The 23,818-nt window shown below is 45.6% G+C and overlaps 4 protein-coding genes; 2 read left to right on the top strand and 2 right to left on the bottom strand.

The window, feature by feature from the left end:
* The first annotated feature begins 12,340 nt into the window (after positions 1-12,340).
* GSTUM_00008890001 (uncharacterized protein) lies at positions 12,341-14,307 on the top strand. XM_002840350.2 has 6 exons: positions 12,341-12,449; positions 12,505-12,960; positions 13,003-13,115; positions 13,174-13,296; positions 13,360-13,495; positions 13,852-14,307. The coding sequence occupies exons 1-6, from the start codon at positions 12,404-12,406 to the stop codon at positions 14,049-14,051; spliced, it is 1,074 nt and encodes a 357-aa protein (XP_002840396.1). The 5' UTR covers positions 12,341-12,403; the 3' UTR covers positions 14,052-14,307.
* Positions 14,308-14,351: 44 nt separating this feature from the next.
* On the bottom strand, positions 14,352-15,923 carry GSTUM_00008889001 (uncharacterized protein; the record flags this gene model as incomplete). Its single annotated transcript, XM_002840349.1, has 6 exons — positions 14,352-14,474; positions 14,558-14,679; positions 14,738-14,851; positions 14,916-15,425; positions 15,488-15,687; positions 15,793-15,923. The coding sequence occupies 6 exons, from the start codon at positions 15,921-15,923 to the stop codon at positions 14,352-14,354; spliced, it is 1,200 nt and encodes a 399-aa protein (XP_002840395.1).
* Positions 15,924-17,703: 1,780 nt separating this feature from the next.
* GSTUM_00008888001 (uncharacterized protein) lies at positions 17,704-18,930 on the bottom strand (the record flags this gene model as incomplete). XM_002840348.2 has 4 exons in its annotated part: positions 18,719-18,930; positions 18,609-18,667; positions 17,987-18,496; positions 17,704-17,919 (listed from the first exon to the last, which is right to left on the bottom strand). Exons 1-4 carry the CDS (start codon positions 18,792-18,794, stop codon positions 17,704-17,706), a joined length of 861 nt encoding a protein of 286 aa, XP_002840394.1. The 5' UTR covers positions 18,795-18,930.
* A 1,269-nt stretch (positions 18,931-20,199) lies between these two features.
* GSTUM_00008887001 (uncharacterized protein) lies at positions 20,200-22,669 on the top strand. XM_002840347.2 has 7 exons: positions 20,200-20,573; positions 20,744-20,837; positions 20,922-21,100; positions 21,174-21,284; positions 21,351-21,434; positions 21,497-21,916; positions 21,976-22,669. The coding sequence occupies exons 1-7, from the start codon at positions 20,553-20,555 to the stop codon at positions 22,072-22,074; spliced, it is 1,008 nt and encodes a 335-aa protein (XP_002840393.1). The 5' UTR covers positions 20,200-20,552; the 3' UTR covers positions 22,075-22,669.
* Positions 22,670-23,818: the final 1,149 nt, after the last annotated feature.

Here is a 23,818-nt window from a genome sequence, read left to right as displayed (position 1 = left end):
ATTTGGAAGATTGTTTGAAAATTAAGTTGGTAAGTACTGGATAATTGTAGCAGTCAAGCTTTAACTTTAATACATCTATATATAAAATACAATACTGTAAACAATAGATTTTGAATAGAATTATAAGAAATCGAGATTCATTGAAGTTCAATGGTAAAGATCAATAAGAATATGAGATCCCATTGAGCAATAGAGTTCCATTATACTTCAAAGTCATATTCAGCTATAAGATTACACCATGCTGCCCCAATAGCTTAAACTGCAATAATATGTTAAGCTCTAAACAAATAATAATCTACTAGTATTATGCTACCTATAAATGCTATGAGAAAGTTATATTGACTAATAAAGTTTCTTTATACTGTCATTCACCTTAACCTACAAACAAAATTTAAGCCATAAAAAAAGTTCTGTTTAGCCACAAAAAAGTTATGTTGAGCTACAAAGATTTGTGCTGAACCACAATTTATGTTGAGCTGTAAAGTCATGTCGAGCTACCAGGCACTCTGGAAGGGTGCCCCAGGTTGCAAGCGAGTGAGCAGCTAAGGGTTGTGGCTGCAAAGCCACAACTATGGCATGATTACCACATGTTTCCATCTTCCCATCGGCATAAAATTAGAGCAATTCTATTCATCTCCCTTTTTTCTTCCTTTAATGCTTTCCTTATTGCCCGAATTGTTTTGTCCTCTTTGTTTGCCTTCTTGATTCCATGTTCTTCCTCAGATATGAATTCAATAACTTCCATTACATGGAAGTAGGCTTTTGGTAAAAGCGTTCATGTTTTCTGTTTAATCCTGTCGTCATCTTTTCTCTGTGGTTCGTCGCTTGCAATCCTTATGAGACCATCCAGCTTTCTGCTCCCTTTTCCTGGTTGGTATTCAATCTTGAAGTTGTATTTGCTGAGTTGTTCTATCCATCTTATTTGACGGTTGTTCAATTCCTTCGTGGTCATGAATGGGACCAGAATTTTGTGATCAGTGAGACCTCAGACAGGCTGATTATTGTTCAGGACATATCTCCTCTACTTCTTTAATACCTGAACTATTGCTAATAGTGCTTTGTTCGCAACATCATAGTTGCATTCCGTGGAAGTTATTGTCTTGGACTGATAAGATACTGGCCGCTATTTTCCGTCTTCGCACTGTTGTGACAGTATGCCTGAGCATACATACTTGGAGGCGTCTGTTTCGATCATTATTCTTTAACTTGGGTCGAAATGGACCAGTATCAGTACTGATGTCAGATGTGTTCTGATTGCATCATATGCTTTTTGTTCTATTTCTCCCAATTCCTATTTCTTATTTTTCTTGGTTAAGTTATAGAGTAGTTTTGCAAGCCTGCCAAATCCTTCTATAAACCTTCAATAAAAGTTGCAGAATTCTATGAGGCATTGAATATCCATTTTGTTGTTAGGTTTTACCCAATCCTATATAGCTGCCGTTTTGACTAGGTCAACCTTTACACCACTTCGATTGATGATGAATCCTAGGTATTTGGTTTCTTCCTTATAGAATTCGCACTTTGTTAGTTTGATTTTCATCCCTGATCCCTGTATTGCAACTATGATGTTGCTGATGTCCTTCTAATATTGTTGCATATTTTCCAAATAGATGAGCACATCATCCAGATATATGATACAACTTATGTCGATGGACTTGTTAAGTACCTTATTAATCCATCATTAGAACAAAGCCGGTATATTGGTTAATCCAAAAGGCATGACCCGGTATTCGAACATTCCATATCTTGAAGCGAATGTTGTTTCCCATTTATCTCCTGCTTTGATCCGTATGTTGTGGTATGCATCCTTGATATCTAATTTGGTGAAGTATTTAGCCAATCATAATCTGTCTAGTGCTTCTCCAATCAAGGGCAGCGGGTATCAATCTTTCTTGATAACTGAATTGAGTACTCTGTAGTCCACACAGAGTCTCATTTTTCCATCCATCTTTTTGATGAAAAGTATAGAAGATTCTCCCAACCCAAAGGAGTCTCTGATTCATCCCCTATTCAGGTTTTATTCAATATATTTTCTGAGTTCCTCGAGTTCTGCCTCTCCTAGGGAATATAGCTTCTTGTAATGAATTTTCTTCAGTTTTCCCATTTTTTCGTTCTTGCTAGCTAAATCTCATGGTCTATTCCTGGTCTCCTGGGTGGTAGCCCAGTGGCTTCCTCTTCCTGGAATAGATTCATGAATTGATGATATTCTTTTGGAATCAATTCTTTTTATCTCTTTTTACTCTGATACTTCTTATCTTGGATTGCTAGCATTATGCTGATGTTGATTTTTACTAGGACGGCTTTTTTGTCTTTATATGTCCATTTGAGAACTCCTGTAGTGTCTTCTCTTCGATAGTATGTTCAGAAGGCCTGTGCTGTGATCTCTTTGATCTCAACTCTTTCTGTTGTATCGGGCTGTGGTTGGTCTGTGCTTCCAAACTCCTTGTTTTCTCTTATGATTTCTTCTAGTTGATCTACTTCGGGTAGGTCTTCGTTGTTGATCCTTTCAATGATCAATTGTATGATTCTATCACTTTTCTGGACTTCTTAGTTCTCTTGAACCATGTTGGCCAAGACCACCTTGATTTCACCTGTGTAGTCGACGTCGATTACCTCAACATTAGTCATAAGTCAGAGTTTGACTGCTAGACTACTGCGGGGTACTATCTGTCCACAGGTGCCTTCTGGTAGTCCAATAGCTATTCCTGTTGCAATCATTGCCTGCCCATTACCAGGTATCTTGGTTCTCTCATTAGTATACAGGTCGTGTCCTGCTGCTCTCTTCGAACCCTTGGTAGGTACTTTTCCTCCTTGGTCCAGTTTTTGTATCCAGACTCTCTTGTCTTGCCATGTCTTGGTGAACTTTGCATGCAAAGTTTCTTCTTCTGCTTCTCATATTAGTATTGAGTAGACCACTAGTGAACTGTTGAGGTATTGTGTTACACATAGTTTACCGGTGAAGGTTATTTTATTCTCATTCCAATCAATCATTGGGTTATGTCTTTATAACCATAGTATTTCTAGGACTATCTCATGGTTCTTAAGATCTACTACCTGGAAGGTTGCCATTTCCCTATGGCTGTCAATATCCATAGGTACTTCCGCCATGTTGATTATAGGACCCATTGCACTTGGCCTCCCGTCTACTAAGTAGACTTGTCTGACTTTCTTTGCTTTCTTGGTGTTCAGACTGTATTTGTCACAAATTTCCTGGTTGATAAAATCTTCGGTCGCCCCCGAGTCGAGCATTGCATGTATTGTTATCTCTTCGTGCTTTTCATTGTATATCTTTATCTTGATCATCACATAATCTCAGTCTCCTTCTCCTTGTTGTGTGTGTAGTACCGTAGAGTAGTTTGCCAACTTGATGGGTTTTCCAGGTCTGCATCTTGAGTCTCTCAGACCACTATTTACTGGAAACCCTCATTGCTTTTCGCCAGTAAGTCCTCAGCAATTATCTTGTAGATGTTACTCTTTTTCTGAAACTCAAAGCGATTGTTTCCAGTCGTCTTTGTCCCTTAGTATCTATTGTCAGATCGGCTTCAGCATTCCCATATCCAATGTCCTGCTTTTCCGTACCTTAAGCAGAGTTTCCTGTTCATCCTTCTCACATATTCTTCTTTGAATAAATTCAGAGCTGGTCCTGCTCTTGATTTGTTCAATTCTATTGGTTCACCTGGTAGTAGTACTCTGCTTTCGCTCCAAGCTACTTGCGGTCTGAAAGTTCCATCCACATTCCTGTATAATTCGACTATCCTGTATGCTATAGGTCTTTCCGAATTGTTCTGAACTATGTTCAGTTTGCTTTCCTTATCAATCGCCCATCTTGCAAATTGTTCTAAAGTTGTGTAGTGCAGGTTACAAATTCTCCACGCTGCTCACAGTCTCTCACTGCAGTTCCTTAGCAAAATGCTGTAGAGAGTCGTGTTGTCAAATTCTGCCTCGTATTCCAATAGTCGACATTCATTCCAGTATTTCAAAAAGATTTGTTTTCCTTGATAGAGTTTCTCCAACTTCCACCTCGCTGTTTCTTTAGCGTTAGGATCTCCAAACTATTCAAAGAGGGTTGCTTTGAATTCCACATACATGACACATTCTCTTTGTTTTCTTCCATCTTTGAAAGGCATAATCCATTGTCTAGCGAGTTCTCTCAATAGAGATTCTACAAAGGGAATCTTAATCTCATTGTGATATTCTCCATACCACTTAACTGCAAAGTATCCTTTGCATTGTGCTAAGAATATTCGTAGTTTATCTTCAGCTCCTTCATATTTGTCAGGTTCTTTGGCTTTTGGCCATTGGATATTTCCTTGACCTGTATTTCATGTTACTGCGAGAAATATTTGAAACTAGTCCTCAGTCATTCCAAGTATACTGGTACCTAGTACCAGAGCAGCCAGGGCTGGTAGCCTAGGTGCTACTGATCCCGACATTCTTTCTGGCTGTGGAGTTCCTGTATGGAAGCTATCGACCAATGACCTATTGTCTGGGGTTACTGGACTTGCTGCCCTCTAGGGCTCTGCCAAAACGTGATCTAAGGCGTCGCTAAATCTCTCTAGATTAAGGTTTTGATCGTCGATAATGATATCTCCTTTCCTGTCTGGGTTGAAGGAAGCCATCTTATATCATTCGGCCTCACTCAACGTGACACTTTGTAATGTAACAATCCCCCTTCAGAAGTGTTAGTTCTTGGCGACAGGGAATGATACTTCTCTTCTTTTCCTTCTTAGTCTTACGAGAGCTCTAGGCCTATGCCTACGTTACCGATGGTACAAGACCTTTTGTCTTCTATTAGAAACGGCTATCATCCGCATTCTCTAACTCTCCTCCATGAAGAGTTCTCTTTGGCGTAATAATAATAATGGTCGTGATAATGATAAAGAATATAAAGGTGTTTATATTCATTATTGTAATAAGTAGAAAAAGTACTTAGAATTCAATCTAATTTTATTTAAACTCGTACTATCAATACTGGCATACAACAAGCCCCAGGGCCAAGTCCCCAGGTTCTTGCATCCCGGATACCACTAACTGCAAACTAACCAAACCTGCAACCCTATACCTCAAACATACCCGCACCATACCCTAATACAAACACTAAATACAAAGCCATTAATGGTAAAGAAAAGTCCTCCCCAGCCCATCCTACCCACCAGCCAAGTTACCCATACAAAATACATAAATTCCACTACTGCCACCTGAATGTGACACTGCAAAGACCTCCTCTACAATAGAAACCTACCTGAGTGCCCCCCTTCAATAATCCCGAGACACCCTGCTGACCACTCCGGCACTTATCCACATTCCTAAACAAAAGAAACACCCAACATCCAAGCGTGTAGACCTGAGGAAATGCCAATTTAGAGGGCAAGAGCTTCCTAGTCAAGGGGGTATGAACCGTCGTAGAGAATCAGAGGGGTACCACACCAGCAGCACAGTCTAAAAACCTGGATGGAAGCAGTGAGAATGAGATAGTCCTCAAGCCATTAGCACTTGACTGAACAGGCCCAGGTATTCAGCTTCTCTTCCAACTCCTCAGCTTGCTCCACAGGTGGTGAACCCACTACAGACTCTGTAGTAGCCAGTTTGCGATCGCGAACCGACTAAGGTGATGACCCTTCCGAGTCGTAGACAAGTAGTATAGGTGAGGTCTGGTCTTGTTTGACCTGCTGCTTCTTGTTTCTTTTTCCCTTCCCACCCCCAAGTGCAGGTCTAGTAACAGGAGTGAACAGGCTACCCTTATCACCACCCACTACCACAGGAGAGATACTACTAGAGACGTTATCCTGACCAGCCACGGGCTCAGCTACAGAGCACTCAGGCACCTGCCCCCCTGAAGGGTGTGATAATACCGCAGCTAGTATCACCACACCAGGATCCACCCCACGTATACTAGGAGCAAGCACCTCAACCGGCTCCAACAAATCAGGAACCAGTGCACCCATACCACCACCTACAACCGAAGCTGCAGGAGGAGCTGAGATAACCAGTAGCGCAATATTCCCCTGAGGGAGCTCCTGCACTGGATACTGTGAAGTCCTAGGGTCTAGCCCATCCCACCCCAAGCGAGACCACTATAGTAACCAAAGCGACCGAGAGGACAGACAAAGAGGGGATAACTATAGGAGATTTAGCCACCAACATCATGAGATAACCGTGATTAACAGTACGTTCATTCTCGAGGGCAGCTGACAAGGCAGATATCTCTTTCCAAGTGTGATGAAATTGCGGAAAAAGAACGGAGATGTAATGCTGAAGGCAAGAGACTTCGGCCTCCAGTCCGAAGTTCTTCTCGACGGTACAAGAGAAATCCACTAACGAACATAGAGCAAACATGGCAGAGGGGGCAGTGGCTCACTTAACCATTGCGTCCATAAGTAGGTAACTGTAGTGAACAACCTAAAAGATAAGTAAAAGGAAGAGTGGACTTCCAGCAAACGTAGGAGGAGGTATAACAATAAAGTCCCCAAAAGGTGTTCAAAGTTAAAGACTTGAAACCTATTGTAAGATAGAGATCAAGGGCTCTGATTGGATCAACACCAAACCTTCATGTCCGACACGGGGTGAAAGAAGTAGGAAAAGTACTTAGAATTCAATCTAATTTCATTTAAACTGGTACCGCCAATACTAGCATACAACGAGCCCCAGGGCCAAGCCTCCAGGTTGTTGCATCTCAGATACTACTAACTACGAACTAACTAAACCTCCAACCCCATACCTCAAACATGCCCGTGCCATGCCCGAACACAAACACTAAATACAAAGACATTAATGGTAATGAAAAGCCCTCCTCAGCTCAGCCTACCCACCAGCCAAGTTACCTGTACAAAATACAAAGATTCCACTACCACCACCTGAATGTGACCCCATAAAACCTCCTCCACAATAGAAACCCACCTGAGTGCCCCCACTCAATAATCCTGGAACACTCCGCTGACCACTCCGGCATACATCCCCAATCTCAAAGAAAAGAAATACACAACACCCAAGTGCGTAGACCTGAGGGAAAGCTAACTTACAGGGTGAAGGCTCCCTATCTAAGGGGGTACAAACCGTCATAGAGAATTAGGGGGATACCACAGCGGTAGTGCAGTCCAAAAACCTCAACAGAAGTAGCCAGAATGAGATAGTCCCCAAGCCATCGGCACTTGACCGAACATGTCCAGGTATTCACCTCCGCCTCCAACTCCTCAGCTCGCTCCGCAGGCAGCAAACCTGCCACAGACTCTGTAGTAGCCAGTTTGTGGTAGCGAACCGGCAAAGGTGATGACTCTTCCAAATCGGGGACAAGTGGCACAGGTGAGGTCTGGTCTTGTTTGACCCAGCACTTCTTGTTTCTCTTCCTCTTCCCACTCCCAAGCGTAGGTCTAGTAACAGGAGTGAACGGGACACCCTTATTACCACCCACCACCACAGGAGGGATGCCACCAGAGGCATTACTCTGACCAGCCACAGGCTCAGCCACAGAGGACTCAGGCACCTGCCCCTCCAAAGGGGGTGATACTACCGAAGCTGGTGTCACCACACCAGGATCCACCCCATCCACACCAGGAGCAAGGGCCTCAAGCGGCCCCGACGAATCAGGAACCGGTCTACCCACACCACTACCCATGAAAACTCTCAGGGTCTAGCCCACCCCTCCTAACCAAGACCACCATAGTAACCAAAGCGACCAAGGGGACAGGTAAAAAGGAGATAACCATAAGAGCTTCAGCCACCAACATCGTGAAATAACTGCGATTAATAGCCCATTCATTCTCGAGGGCAGTAGACATGGTAGATATCTCTTTCCCAGTATGATGAAATCACCGAGAAAGAACGGAGATGTGATGCCAAAGGCGAGAGACTTCCGCCCCCAGGGTGAAGTTCTTCTCAACGGTATAAGAGAAATCCACTGACGAACATAGAGTGGACGTAGCAGAGGGGGCAGAGGGGGCAGAGGCTTGCTTAGCCATTGTGACTGTGAGGAGGCAACTGTAGTAAATAACCCAAAAGATAAGTAAAAGGAAGAAAAAAATTCCAGCAAATATGAGAGGAAGTATAACAACGAAGCCTCCAGAAGGTATTCAAAGTTAAAGACTTAAAGCCTATCGTGAGATAGAAATCAAGGGCTCTGATTGGATCGACACCGAACCTTCATGTCCAACACGAGATGAAAGAAGAAGGAAAACTACTTAGAACAAAGTATGAAGAACCTATCCTCCTCAGCTATACTGGCCTCCTTATATAGTGTTCTTTCCGCCAGTAGTCATGTGACCCAAAGTGGTCTCATGCGCGAAACCAAATCATAACAAACTAGTCATATGACCAAAGTGGTCATATGTTCAAAACCCATGACCTCGTAGCGAGGTCATGTGCGAAAACTCATACACCAATCATAACACAATAAACAAGTCAGATGACTCGAATGAGTCACCTGTGTGAAACCCATGACCTCCTCACGAGGTCATGTGCTAAACATAAATCATCTATGCAAGGCACACTTGCAAGACATACTCACCAGGCGTACTTCCTATGACTCATACTCGAGTCATGTGCAAAACTTACCAAACAATAACATAACAAATCATATGACCCGAATGAGTCATATACACAAAACAATAACATATCTATGACTCATAATTATACGTCATGTGAAAACCTTTTTCATGCCAAGCCACATTCATGACACCACTAGTAATGGGATACTTCATCTAAAATACTGATGATATTTATGAGCCTCTAAATATAGATAGAAGTTCATAAGTCAATGATAATAGAACTGTATTGGGAGAAAAGTGATGAGTTTCCAAGATATGAAATCACCAAGTATATGTCTAAATTTCAATTCAAGCAACTGAAAATATATTTTCATATCTCTTCCCCACTCCAGCCCAATTCTGATCACCTGAATTCCAGCCAGCTACCAGCATGCCAGTATTAAACTCAAAAGCTACAACCTCTTACAGCCAATTTAGAACAAAGATTTCAGTTATATTTGCTTTCAGCAACTCATGTTGTAATTAATGAAATGATGGCATAGTTCACAGGAAAATTGGTACATACTGTGATAATGCAAGCAAAGTCTATCCCACAGGGTTTTAAGATGTTAGCTTGGTGTAAGCGCAAATACATATATGCTTTCATGTTTACATCTTGGGTAGATAAATTTTCTGATCTACGAAGATGTCTCTATTATGGATCCAGTCAACAGGCTCTCTCTCCCACCTCTTCAGTAGTTTTTCAGTTAATGATGTCACTTCCCTATGCCGACCATCAGTTTGTTCTCTCTTGTGATAACTACTTTTCAAATATCCTTTTATTTAAAGCTTTACAAGAATATTCCATTGCTGCCTGTGAGACTACTAGGCCAAACTCAGCAAAATATCCTCCTATCCTTAAGTTTAATAAGCATACCTCTCAACTTCCTTGGAATATTCTATCAGGAGTTGTTTCTACTGATGTTCTTGCAGTTGTTTGGCAAGATAAGAATGTTGTTTGCTTTCTCACCACCTATCATGAGTGTATGCGGGAGGAAAGAAATTTCTCTACCCAAATACGCAAATGACCTCGCATTACTCCAGCTAATTCAGAACTTATTAGGGTTAGATAGGATGAAGACCATGTCCAACAGGTGTGAATACCACTCTTATCAGTCAATTATAATGACTATATGAGAGGTGTTGATATTACAGACCAGCGGCACAGCTACTATTACACTTAACTTCTTACCTGTCGTAACTGGTTTTCTTTATTTTTTTAGCTACTTGACACTTCTATTATAAATTCCTTCCTCCTATTGCAGGTTTATTTTTCTACTCTTCTGAGCAGTCTCATCTCTTCATCCTCATCCTCAAGTTCCCTTTCTCCTACAGGCACATACTTCTTCCTTAGTCCTAAGTGTAAATCCTGGTCTGCTCATAGTTTTTACCGTACTCGACTTGCTTGAAACTTGGTTCTTGAAGGATTTCACCATTCAAGGATCTTACCTGCCCCCACTGCTCCACTTCCTAATTTACACTCTTCTTCATCCAGAATTCACCACCGAGGCAACTGAGGAGCTGGCTCTTATATTACAAAACACTATGATCTGAATTCATACCGTCTTCTACCTGGTGACCACAGCTTAGAAAAAGCCCATCACAAAAGGAACTACTATCTCTTCTGCCAGTATCTTTCAAAAAAGCCTGAATTGACCACCCTATTCCACAATCCCAATGGCCCAAAATGGTGGGTTCAATATAGCAATTTTCAATGCTCATTTTGTAAAGTGCTCTTATGTAAAACCTTTTGTATGCAAAAGTATCATGACTTTCAAATTTCTTACTAGGTGTCTGCAGCGTTTATCTTTCTTCTCTTTACGGTTAGTTTTTCCTTTCACTTAATTTTTTCTTGGTATAGCCTCTTTGCTTAAAATCGTTACTCCTTGGTTGATCCTTACGCTGTCGCGCACTAAAAGTAGGTGAAATTCGGCATACGAACGAAGGGATTATATCCCAGAGGTGATATGATACAAGAGATTGTAGGGTGGGAGGATAGTGCCCTGATGCCGACAGATTACAGGGTTTTGTTAAGGCACCAGTGTGATAATTTACTTTGGTTGCGACGTATCATATCATCCCTTCATTTGATTTTGTTGCTTAAGCTAAAGGTCACCAGTCTAGATTAGTGCTACACCAAACCAGATTCTACGAGTATTTCGAAGAGAGAGAATGGATCTCCCGGATTATCCCCCAAATGACTGGGGGCGTTTAGACCAATTTAGAGTGTTGAAATACTAACCTATTTGTGTAATCGGGAACGAATCTAGTCTACACTGATCATCTTATTTCCATCATGGCCATTGCTGAGCAGTACGATACTGAATTTTCTCTATTATTGGCACTACACCACTTCTCAAGCACAAGGGTTTTTCATACCATTATTAGCGTGACTTAGTACCCCTTATTTAACCCGATGTCATACTTTAGCTGTATCCAGGGATGGCTTTTGTTGATCACAACGCCGGATGCACGCTAAAAAGCCGTGAAATTCGGCATCAAACGAAGGGATATCATACCCCGTATGATGGGGCGTTTATTTGACACCCCACGGTATTAGGGAGGGTAACTCCGAACCTTCATTCAACCCCACCTCATTCCGAAGTTAGTTATCATACCTCGAACCAAGCCTATCCCACATCTCCAACCACAATGACGGAACTCAGCTTCACCAAGCAATTCCTCTCTACCCTGAGCTCTCGACCAATCCGCACCAATGCCGACTTTTGTGAGGACGCGCGCAAGCTCCCGGCCCGCACTCCCGTACATCCCCCCATCCACCCATCCATCCGTCCGATATCCAATACTAACTATCCAAAACCCAGTACACCCTCCCCAGAACTGCAAAGCCAAAGTCTAAAAAAGCTTCCCCCACCTCCTCCTCCACTGCTTCTTCCACCCCAACCGGTACTTTTATCCCCCCCCTCCCATTCAACTATCAATCACCATTACTAAATTGCCAAAGCGAACATAACCCTCCGCTCCCTCCGCGGCACCTCGATAACCCACAACCTCCCCGCGACGCCCCTGTCCACTAGCATAATCTCGCTGAAGCACCAATTATCTACGGCGGGCAAGATACCGATTGAAAAGATCAAGTTATTGCTGAAGGGGAGGGTACTCGGCGACTTGAAGACGCTGGAGGAGGTCGGGGTTAAGGCAGGGGAGGAGGAGGTTGTGGTTAGTGTTATGATTATGGGCGGTGGTGGTGGCGGGGGTGAGGAGGAGGAGGGGGGGGGGGAAGGGGTCGTTGTGGATGAGGTATTTTGGGGGGATTTGAAGAAGTGGTTGGATGGAAAGGTTGGAGGCCAGCTTGCGGAGGAGATGCTTGCAGTGTTTACGCGGGCGTGGGGGGCAAAGTGATGTATGATAGGAGGGGAAGTGTACTACTGTATTGTACTGTACTCGTAGGGTTCTGGGCGGTGGTGCTCTGGAGGATGGGCCTCGGATGCTGGGTTAGCTATAGATATATCCTCCGAATTATGGTGCTTGACTATCATATCATACACGGTTTTTTTTCCCCTCGCCGCCCACTGCTGGAGTGCCGGTAGTTGTGAGACTCGCTATCCGGGGGTAATAGAGCTAAGGCTACTAATCCAAAATCTGGGCTCTTTATTTGCTAATACACTCTCGGGCGTTTATATCGAGAATGAGCGCACCTATTCATTAGCAATTCAACTCAGGATAAGTCTGTTAGTAACTCCATAACCGATCACTCGTCAACCCCTCACCAGAACCCACCGCCAAGCCTTTCCGACCACATCCTTGCGTGTGGTCAAGTCCACCTTTACTTTATCTCAACCTCAACTCTTCACCTTGCCCATTCACCTATATAATACCAACCCCACCACTCAACACCCCACGAACGGGTGAATACATTCAAAATGGACACAGTAGACGCCTCAGCCCACTACTCCCAATCCGTCGACGGTACCACCCCCTCCTCCATCCCCCTCCTCCAAAACTATTCTAACGGGGGCCCCAGAAAAACCCTCCCTACTAGTCCTAATCCTCGACACAAACCCCTACGCCTGGTCCACCCTCTCAGCGACACTCCCGCTAGAGCGAGCTCTAGCTTCCATACTTATATTCCTAAACGTGCACATGGCCTTCTCGCACGCGAATCGTGTCGCGGTCATCGCTTCGCATACGAGGTCTGCTCGCTTCCTTTACCCAACCACTACTTCTACCACCACCGCCGCCGGCGGTAGCGGCGGCAGTGAAGATCCATTCCGCGACGCAAACAAGTACCGCCAGTTCCGCCTGATAGAGGATCAAGTGCAGGCCTCGTTCGCCGAGCTCATGCGCCAGACGACGGCCAGTGAGTTGGTGGATGCGAAGGAGACTATGATGGCCGGTGCGTTGGGGCTTGCGTTGGGGTACGTTAATCGCTTGGTTAGGGTTGATGATAGTGGTGGCGTCGTGGGTGGGAAGGATGGTGGTGGGAAGGTGGGGACGGCGACGGCGACGGCGACGGCGGGAGCTGTCGGGGAGGTTACTAGCATGAATGCTAGAATCTTGGTGGTCAGTGTTTCCGGCGACCTGGCGGAGCAGTACGTTCCTGTTATGAATTCGATATTCGCGGCGCAGAGGAAAGTTCGTTTTTGTAGTCCATTGGATAGACGATGGGTGGATGGATGGCTAACGGAATTAGAAAATACCAATTGATATATGTAAGGTTGCTGGCGAGACCGTGTTTCTGCAGCAGGCGTCCGATACTACTAGAGGTATATACATGCAGTTGGAACATCCGGAGAGCCTTTTGCAGTATTTGATGGTTCGCTCCTACTGACACACCCATCTCCTCACAAGATCACTAGCTAAAGTTTTGATTGGATAGATGTGCTTTATCCCGGACACTGCTACTCGCCGGCATCTGGTTCCACCAACGCAGGTTAATGTAGACTTCCGCGCCGCGTGCTTCTGCCATAAGAATGTGGTGGATATTGGGTTTGTGTGCTCGATATGCTTGTCAAGTAAGCCGTCCCTGTTCCCCTGTGTTTTGGGGATGCGGTTAGGTAGGAAGGGGGCAGAGTATAAATAGTGAAATGTGAATGCGGAGGATGCTTTGGCTCTTATATCCTCAGGGACGGGAGGCTGAGCAGAATGGTCTCGCTCCATTGGATGCATCGCGCCTTTGCAGGACAATTCCTTGCGTTGGCCGAAATTCGCGAGCAATCTTCAAATATAGGAACCGGAAGCTCTGGAAAAACCGCCCTCTCACAACTCCTCTCCTCGAACATATTGCTCGTAGCACTGTTTATTTGTTCTATTTTATGCATGCTTTTGAGCACTGACGCCCATGGCCGCCGCTTGGCTGGTCCCCATATAGTCTTTTGCACCCCGCCCGAAGGCGCCATCTGCACCACATGCAACACCAAACTCGACATTTCCGCCCTTGGAAACTTCGGTGGAAAACCCGCTGTGGTATTGACAAAAAAGAAAAAGACGAAAAAACTCAAGCAATCGAAAGCCACCTCCTTTTCAAACGAGGCATCTGCCACCAGTACTCCAGGAACTCCAGCTTCGTAGGAGGAAAAATGATCCTCCGTTGCTCATGCTAAACCAACAACCATACCCATGCATGAAATGCAAAGCAAAAACTTTTACACCCCCACCAGAAAGCAAGGAAGAGAAAGCGCAAGCGAGAGGATAAGAGCGGTTGCTAGTAATATTACTACAGGGTCAAACAGTGTCTATCGACAGTTAGGCTTTGCCCATATAATTGTATAATTAGTACAACGGGTCTTTGAGTACTGCGGATTCCGCCATGTCTTTTCTCACCTTTGTTCGGCAGCGGGTGTTTTGCCAATCACTAATTTCATTGGGGGCTCACTCCACTGCAAGCTTAGAAGCTCGAATAGATTTCCCTCCAATGCATGTTTCGGGGTTATTCCTATTGCGGGACATTATAGTCTCGGGGTCCTTCATGGATGGGGTCATGTGAGCCATTACCTATAGATAACCATGTTAGAATACGAGAAATCAACTTGCGCTGATATTGAACCACGAGGAAAAATGATGGAAGAGTGAAATACCATGCTGTCAGTGGTGTGCCCGTAGAGAAACTTGATTCTACCTTTTGAAGAGTCTTTGTCAATCTTGACAGCCATGATACCTACTGCAGAAGACATGGGCGACTCTTTGACAATTCTCGAACCTATCAGCCATCAGCAAACAATATCCCACATGTTCAACCCATCATTGAGCCAACCAACCCATAAAGTCTTCCTCAATACTATTCCTCAGGCCCTCAATCTCGTCTTCCATAGCGATTATCCGGTCAACAGTTTTGGAAGCAATAAGTGTATGAGCCATTTGTTCACCAGTGCCTACATCAATCATCGTTAGGGACATTTACCTACGGGAATCCAAAGAGTTGAATAAGGATCTTACCAGAGCATGTGGCTGCGACAACCGACTGGCCTTCACGAGCAATCCAGGTTCCAACGCCAATCAATGCTGCCGGCCCAACCCTGCCACGATGCTTCATCCCGATTCCTCCAGAGCTACTTCCGGCAGCAACATTTCCCCAACGGTCAACACAAATACAACCGACAGTGTCTGTAACCAGATCTTCGTTGTCTGGCTGTATTGGTGCCCTCACAGTGGCTTTTTCCACCGCTGGCTTAGCCGCGGAGGTGGGACGTCGGCCCGCTCTTTGGCGTTTATTCGTTGCTCGCTCCTCCTGCTCTGCTGTATCAAGCTCTTTCCTCCACTTGTTCCAGCGAGCGTGTGCATGCTTAGTGATTAATGCTTTGTTATCAACCTCGGGGAAGAAATGTTCTTTCGCATAGGCAAGAGCACCATGGCCGACTAAGAAGATAGGAGGGACCCTCTTGAGTGATAATGGTTTACGAGCATTGTCCAGGACGAGGCGGGCGAGTGCCGAAGGGTTTTTAAATGCTATGAACCGGTTAGCACACTGAGGGCAATAGCCAATGAGATTTGTAAACGGTAACAGTTACCCCAAACGGCTCCCACAGCACCAGAACGCCCACTATCTTCCATAATAGAGGCGTCACACTCAACTGTCCCATCCAAAGATAAATTGCTCCCATAACCAGCATTGGTAATCTCATTATCTTCCAAGCTTTTCAAAGCCATTTCAACACCATCCGTCGCGGACCCACCATTCTTGAGAAACGCAATTGCAACCCGGCAAGCCCTGCCAGAAAGATAAAATAAAATGTTAGAAAAACGTCATATCGCGTAGCAGTCCTCCCCGCTAGCGGGGAAGAGGAAAGGAAAAGGAGAGGCACAGGCTACTGACGAGGCGCAAGCTTCGCGATGAGCAGGCTCATTAGGGACGGAATGATAACCGGCTCCGGCATGGACAAAAGCAACAGACCAATCCTCCTCAGTTGCAGCTTGAGCAGCCTTCGACTCCCATTGGGGCTCCATTGTGTTTTCCCTGGGAAAAACTGCACCACGGTAATGGATAACAGCCCCTAGAACAAGCCAGGCACCTTTGGCGAGAAGGATTGGGCGGGGGTGCTGATCAGTTCCTATGCGGGGAGCCTTCCTACAACTACAAAAGCCGCAAAGCGTACGTACAGTAGGAGGAATCCACGGGAAGGTCAAGCAGCAAGGAGTGGTGGAGGGGGGGTAAAAATACTTCGAGACTGGAGAGGAGGAAAAGGCGAGGAGAAGGAGGAGGAGGGAGGGGGCACGAGAAACGAAAGTAATAACAAAAACAGTGACTACGCGGCAGCCGTTATTACGAGTCCCGGATACCCCCAAGGAAAGTACTTGTGTACGTTGCCTTTCTTCTTTAGCTGACGATCTCATCCGTGCGGCTCAATAAGGTGGGGGCCCTTGATGCCCTTCTATTCGCCAAGATACTCCGGTAGCGTAGCGGGTTCTAAGCCGGAAATGCTATTAGCGCAGGGACTCTCTTGGCTAGCTGTAGGGCTGGTCCGACCTAAAGCTTATATGGACGTCCCAACAACGGATCGGTCGTTTTACCGGCTAAGGGGCTTCAAGCAGTCATTTATCATATTATCATATGAACCTATTTATACGAGTCCTTATGATATCGTCGCGTGAATTGCGAGTGAACGGAACGATGGTCCACAACCCACACAGTAACCCGTCCGCACCCGCGTTCAGCAAGTTATTTATTCTTACCTCGTCTCAAAGCGTTTCTTCCTGGAGTTTAAGTGGCATACAGGGACTGCAAAGTAATGAGTCCGTACTAGCACTGTACCTTTCTGGTACTGCACAGTACTAGTACAGTGCTCGAGTACAGTGCTATGGGAACCTCAACATCTCTGCAACCGCCCCCAATCGAACTGAACAAGTGTTTCTGCATTCCCTAGCAACATGTCAAGAAAAAATACTACACAAACACGGCCCAACAAGTCTCCCACTAGGACCAAGACTACCCCCTCACTACATACCAGGCATCAATCTGGGATGGACACCCATCATAGAAGGATCGTCCGATATCGATATCCCGATGGCTAAACTTCCCAAGCACCAACACCTCCCTTCCACCTCCCCAACCCCACCCCCCAACAAAAGGAATAAAACCCAAAACGCCCCTCTCCCCCATCAGATGAGCACATGCAATCATCCGGGCCCAATCCCTACCCTCATTGGGGAAACGTAAAAAGGAAGAAAGGATAACCAATCCACTCGCAACCAATCTTTTGGCCACCCCCCTCCGCTACCGGTGCTCAAGCGTGATACAGTATCTACCTAACTAACCTATCTCTCTCTCTTTCCGCTCCCGCATTAAGCCAACTCACCATCATCATCACCATCACCATCATGCTCCGCCAAAGGCTGTACTGTGCGAGTACGCGTGCATACACAGTAAAGCACTCGAGCAGCTCCACATATGCCGGCAACGTACGTTATGTACGGAGTAATGTGTAATCTGCGTAACCAGGGTACAACCCCACACGATGACCGGCGGCCGGATGGGGAAGGAGTGGGCGACAGGGTGGGGGCGCATTGAGGCTCAAAAGCTTGTCTGAGGGAGAAGAGTTTGATGGGTCTGGGGCGAGACAATATATCTAGGAGGGTTGGAAAGGACAAAATGTTGTTACATCTTATGATTGAAATTTAAGCTTTGAGATATGTATCAAAGGGTCTATTCAAATATACGCCAAACTCTTTTCGGCGATCTATTATAATACGGTGCCAACAGTACGGCCCTGTTGAGTGGATGAATGGTTTATGATTTCGACGCACGGGCTAATGCTTTTCGGGCTTTCTTGGATAGCCTTGGTGGAGCCTCGGTCTTTTGGTTACCTTCTGGGCTTGCTTCTGGTTCTGGTTGATCTGATGGACCGGCAGCGTCCTCTGCTCTCCGCTTATTCCCTCGAGGAGGTTCATTGACGACAACGTCTATAACACCTCGGAAAGAGGTCCTTTTCAGTTTCGCTTGCGCCTATCCAGTAATGTGACCTCAGTCCAGTCCGCAATACTAAAAACACAAGATCCAGGGACAACCGTACCACCACCAGGCGAGGAAGCCCATCCATTGCCTCTCTGCCTTTATCCTGGCTTAGCCCCCATAGTGTTGCGAGATTGATCACGTCGAATGGACCTCTAACACCAAGAGCTCTCCTTGCTTCACTGCTAATAACAATTCCTCGCCCTCTTGTTGCTCGTATTAATGCTGCTGCGTTTCCTATCAGATTTCTCCGTGCTGTGATATCGTTGATACTAGCAGAGTAGTTTATTTCGAGAAATATCCCCCGCTGGATTGCCAGTCCAACTGTCTTATGCTTGAAATGGTAGCCCATGCGTTGTGAGAGGTCGACAGAGATGAGATCGCAATCCAGTTCTTTGCAAGCCTGCAGTAGGAGCTTCTCGTTCGTAGGACGCAGAGCAACAATGTCATAGGCAGAGGTTAGGGCGGCGAGTCGGTGGTTTTGGGAGGGGTCATCAAGGATAACCGTTATTCGGCGGAGTATTTGGAGGTTCGGGTGTTTGGGAAACGGGTTCTCCGGGATTGGATTGGGCTGGAGCAGAATGAGTGTATTAGATGGATTCCCCTGATAGATAAACGAACAAATGAAAGGCTCGTGTGCGGCGGAAGTGGTGGTGGTGATGATGGTGGTGGGAGAGACATACTTGGCTTTGCGGGAATTTTCCCGAGTGGGTGTGGGATAAAGCAATCACATTGTAGCCTACTATTTGTCGATGGTCAGTTTTCTTAACATCAAAAAAATGAGAAGACTTACGCTCGTTCAGGAAAGCCACAGTTCGCGGAAGATCCGGAGAAGTGGGGGCCCAGGGAACGTTGAGGTCGTAGAACATCTGAGTGGTGGAAAACCAGCTGTGGGAATAGCTTGTGTGGATTGAGTAGGACAATTCGAAATGCAGGTGCTGAGACAAGGGAGAGAATGTGCGGCTTTAATGGGTTGAGGTGCCAGTACCAGTAAGGCAACCTGTTACGCCAGTAAAGAGCCTCAACGACGGGGGCTGCGATGACTGTGGGTTATTATGGGCTGGACTACCGGTTAGGAGGCTGCCGCTCTTTCTTAGCGAGTCAACTCCAACAGGCGGTGCCAAGAGGTCATCATCCATCACCCCGAGCCGTCTCCAAGCGTCAGCTGGAAATCGCCGCAAAACACTCGAATAGCTACCCGAATATGACGAGAGCCATACAATATGTACTAATAGTACTCGAGTGTATTGAATTTTCCCGGAATTGTATTTGCTGCGAAATGGTACAGTACAATTGCCGAAAGCTCGGAAAATAGCGAGGATGACGGTACCGGTACTGTGCTCGAGCCTCTGTGTCCATCACTGACTCCCTTGACCCCACGATTTTTTTGGCCAGCTTTCCCATTGCAGCGCGGGGGTGCGACTTTTTAAGTTATCGCTGCAACTCTTCTGACCACACAATCTCCAGCACTCTCCCTTCCTTACCATTCCATACGGAACCACATATTGGTCCATAGAAGTTGAGACGATTAAATCCCCACATCTATTTCCCCTCCCTTTCCTATCTGTCTACCGGATGCCATTCTCGCTGCAGCTCTTCGCGGCGGTTAGATGTGTCTTGACCCGACCGCGGGCTCCAGTAGTAGACTCTGTAAAGTGGAGCCAATGTAGTGCGCTCTATGATATGTCGTGGCCATGTTCACTTCTTCTGAAAGAAGAGCGCGATATTCGGACGGAAGAATGATCTTGGGGACTGTCAAAACCGCTCTAACAACGCTACCGGTGAGGAGGGAGAAGACGGAAATTTGCTGTGCGGTGTTTTGAAGAGAAATTCTAAACCGAACGAAGCTGTGAAAGCCAACTTAATTTTAGTTCCTTCCACCATATATTCACCCCTCCTTCTTACCTTATGTGCTCCTGCTGCCCCTGATGGAACTTCTACTCCTCCTATGCTTGCCGCGGGACTCAATATTCTAGGGTTCGTCAAGAAATTTAGCTGTTGCTGAAAATTGCTTACACAGAATACGCAAATTTGCAATAGTTCCTGGGAAACAGAAATAGGTGAACTGCGAGAGGCCTCACACCATTGTAACCTACGAGTAGACTTGGGTTTAGGTTGTCGTCGTTGTCTTACCCTTCTCGCTCGCAAGGGCCCGTACTGACTTTCCCTCCGAGATCCCTCCTCCTATAATACGAGTACCACCTGCCTGCCACCTGCCACCACCACCGCTTCCTCCTCCTCATTCTCCTCCCGCCTCGCAACGTTCCCCCCACCCCCTTAACTACTGGCGTTGCTACACGCCCCTCTACCCCCCTCCTTCTATCAAACAGAGTGCGGCCTAGCTTCACCGTAACACCACCGCCTCCACACCCACACACAACCACCGGCAGGAGCCTTATCACCCAAAGGGTGACTGACCATCTGCTCCCTGTTTCGCTGCCTTATCATCTACCGTGCTTAAATCCACCTCTCTCTCCACTTTCTTTCGCTTCTGGTACACCAACAATCCCCCATCACGGCGTCAAATTTCCTGCCTCTTCGCTACTCTTTATCTCAATTTCTGGAACAGTCACAAAACCTATCTTCCGATATCTTTCCTTCGGGCGTTTAGTCGTGGAGCCAGGACAATGGCTCGCGTTTATGCAGATGTGATACCCCTGGTTGTTTTCTAACTTTTCTGATCCCCTGCTGGAGTTTCGATGTCGCAAGCGAGACTACGACAGAGCAAGCAAAAGTCCCGGACGCGATATTTTTGCTACGGAGGCGATAAGAAAACTCGGAACATGTGGCTGATCTAAAGTTTTTGAACACGGTGTAGGTCAATCAGCATATGCCCAGGACATACTGGGACTATGACTCGGTCAATATTCCGTGGGGTGTTCTTGAGAACTACGAGGTCGTGCGCAAAATTGGTTAGTTTCTTTATTCTCTAAGACTTGCCGCTTTCCGAACCCGGCTTTTGCTGACATATTCTCTTGTTTGATTCCTTATCGTAGGTCGAGGTAAATACTCGGAAGTATTCGAAGGAATAAATATCACAAATTACCAGAAAACTGTTATCAAGGTTTTGAAGCCAGTCAAAAAGAAGAAGATTAAGCGCGAGATCAAGATCCTGCAGAACCTCTCTGGAGGTCCAAACATTGTCGCTCTGTTAGATGTTGTTAGGGATCCACAGGTTTGTCGCTTTGGCCCAGTTCTAATCGATATTACGTCTGAGCTGCTCTAACGTCGCTGCTCTACCACATCAGAGTAAGACACCTTCGTTAATATTCGAGTACATAAACAACACCGACTTTCGCAGCCTCTACCCGAAGTTCCAAGATTACGATGTGCGCTACTATATCTACGAGCTGCTCAAGGTTAGCCTCCTTCAAGGTGTCAACATGGATCGAAGCGTTTGGCAGTTAACCTTTGGAATCCTCTAGGCACTCGACTTCTGTCACAGCAAGGGTATCATGCATAGAGACGTCAAGCCCCACAATGTCATGATCGACCACGAGAAGCGGAAGGTTAGTTTCACAAATCCCAAACACACCCGGATCGTACGGTTAGCTGATGGTTGTGCCAATAGCTGAGATTGATTGATTGGGGTCTCGCCGAGTTCTACCACGCTGGGACCGAATATAATGTCCGCGTTGCATCGAGATATTTCAAAGGCCCAGAATTGCTTGTTGATTATCAGGAATACGACTATTCCCTCGATCTCTGGTCTCTAGGTGCTATGTTTGCGTCAATGATCTTCCGCAAGGAGCCTTTCTTCCATGGAAACTCTAACTCAGACCAGCTCGTCAAGATTGCAAAGGTCCTAGGCACGGAGGAATTGTTCGACTACCTCGACAAATACGACATTGAGCTCGATACCCAATACGACGATATTCTAGGGCGATTCCCCAAGAAGAGTTGGCACCAATTCGTTAATGCCGATAACCAGCGTTTCGTCAGCAACGACGCTCTCGACTTTTTGGACAAATTGTTAAGATATGATCATCAGGTACACTCCGGACCATGCTCTACACGCGCTCGACAATACTAATGGGCCTTCGTATCTAGGAACGTCTGACTGCAAAGGAGGCTATGGCTCATCCTTACTTCGAGCCCGTTCGAAGAGCAGCATCGACACCGAATCATGGATCATCATCCCATGCTTAGATGTAAGCAAATAGAAACACTTGGCCAAATCGACGCGAGGCGTTGCCAGTGTATTCTTTGTTCTTAGTTTTCTTGAATCATGGCTACAATTATGTCCGTTTTCCCACGATCACCCTCTCATACGCTCCTCTACATGCATATCCATTTTTTACGTTCTATCGACTTGTTTTCCTCCGTGCCTCTGATAGTGTGGTATTTTCTCGGCTCTTTTCTCTTAGTTTACTTTTTTTCCCTTCTCCTTAGCCTTCTTGGTCTATATTAAAGTTTGTTGTGCTCACCCATTCTACCCAAAATGAGAAAGGTTGTCCTCCGTGCCCGTTTCTATTCGGCTCCTGTTTTGGTACGATATGGTAATTATTTTTCAGCTAAGTTACTCACCAGGTTCGCATTTCCTCGTTACAACACTGCCCCGATCCATCCATCCATTCCATCAGCTGCCGTATTCCCCTATGCCCTTAGCATCCCTTTCTGAACCTCTTTCCTCTTCCCACTTTTCCGATTTTCCCACTCCCTTCTTTTCTTCTTTTCTTCTCTTCCTTCCAGATCCCCTCTATCTGGGTGTTGGCATGTAAGGCATTGAATAGTTAATGAAAGCGCGGGGAAGGAAAAAAACTTATCCCTGAGTATTGTGCGTCTTCTCGGGCGCTCATTATCGGCAATCGCAAATCAAGGGAGGAGACGGACTAGTTGACCAGGAGTACCATAATATTGTATTGTATACCATTATGATAATATTCTAAATAAATAAAGACGCGAGAAGAGGCATGATATTGTAAGTTGGGCTTTTTTAAAATTTCTTTCCATCGGTATTGTGAATGTTATACAATGGACAGATTGACAGTGTGTCTGAGCTGTCTGTCCACTGAAAGTCAATCTGGAACGCTTTTTTTCTTTTTCTTTTTTGTCTTCTGATCGGAGGTGTGCATACCGGTATTAGGTGTAGCAGTAGATAGAACAGCAGTGAGGTTGAAACGGTAAATTGTCGATATTGGGCCTTTTTTTTTTTTTTTTTCCTTCCAACTTCCTCCTCAATTGAGCCTTATTGACCCGGACTACCAGCTATCATGCGAAGCATGACCACTAGTATCTCTCCTCCCATAGATTTAATTACAGCGCGTGTTCCTCGATCCCGTCGAGTATGGACTATACATGCTACATGGTATGATACTCACCTACGTACCCGTACCACGCTTGAATACCATACAGTAAAATGAGGAGGAAAGAGAGGAAAACAGGACCCAAGGACCCAAGTTAGATCTCGCTGGAATAATCTGGGATTATACTAAGTAAGCGTACCTAGTTTTCGGCCACCTTGGCACTCCCGCTCAGAGTAAAAGTATTTCTAATTTACAACTCCCATTGAAACATACATGATTCCATTTGGGCTTTTTGCAAAGTTCTAGAGGTGTTTAATGCTGTCACCTCTGCTGAAGGTTCTTTTACCTTTGCCTGAGCCCTTTTTTCTGCAATTCTAGCCTTCTCTATCTCTGCCTCCTGTCGAGCCTTCTCTGCCTCCTCCAATGACTTTTTTCTGCTTTCTACATTTACAAACATAGTATTTGGATCTAGAATAACCTTTCGTTTTTTCTTCTTACTTTCCAACTCATTTAACTGTAGTTGTAGGCATTGATTTGTGGCATGTAGTAGGGTATGCTATACGGTGACTTCACCAAGGACTTTCTAAGCCTTCTGAAAAACAGTTCGCTGATCACATGTGAGGGGGCCAAGCTTTTGGACAGCATAA

This window comes from Tuber melanosporum, assembly GCF_000151645.1.
Source record: "Tuber melanosporum whole genome shotgun sequence assembly, scaffold_5, strain Mel28".
Taxonomy (NCBI): domain Eukaryota; kingdom Fungi; phylum Ascomycota; class Pezizomycetes; order Pezizales; family Tuberaceae; genus Tuber; species Tuber melanosporum.
Note: the sequence above shows the minus strand (reverse complement) of the source record. Positions and strands in the feature narration are given on the sequence as shown.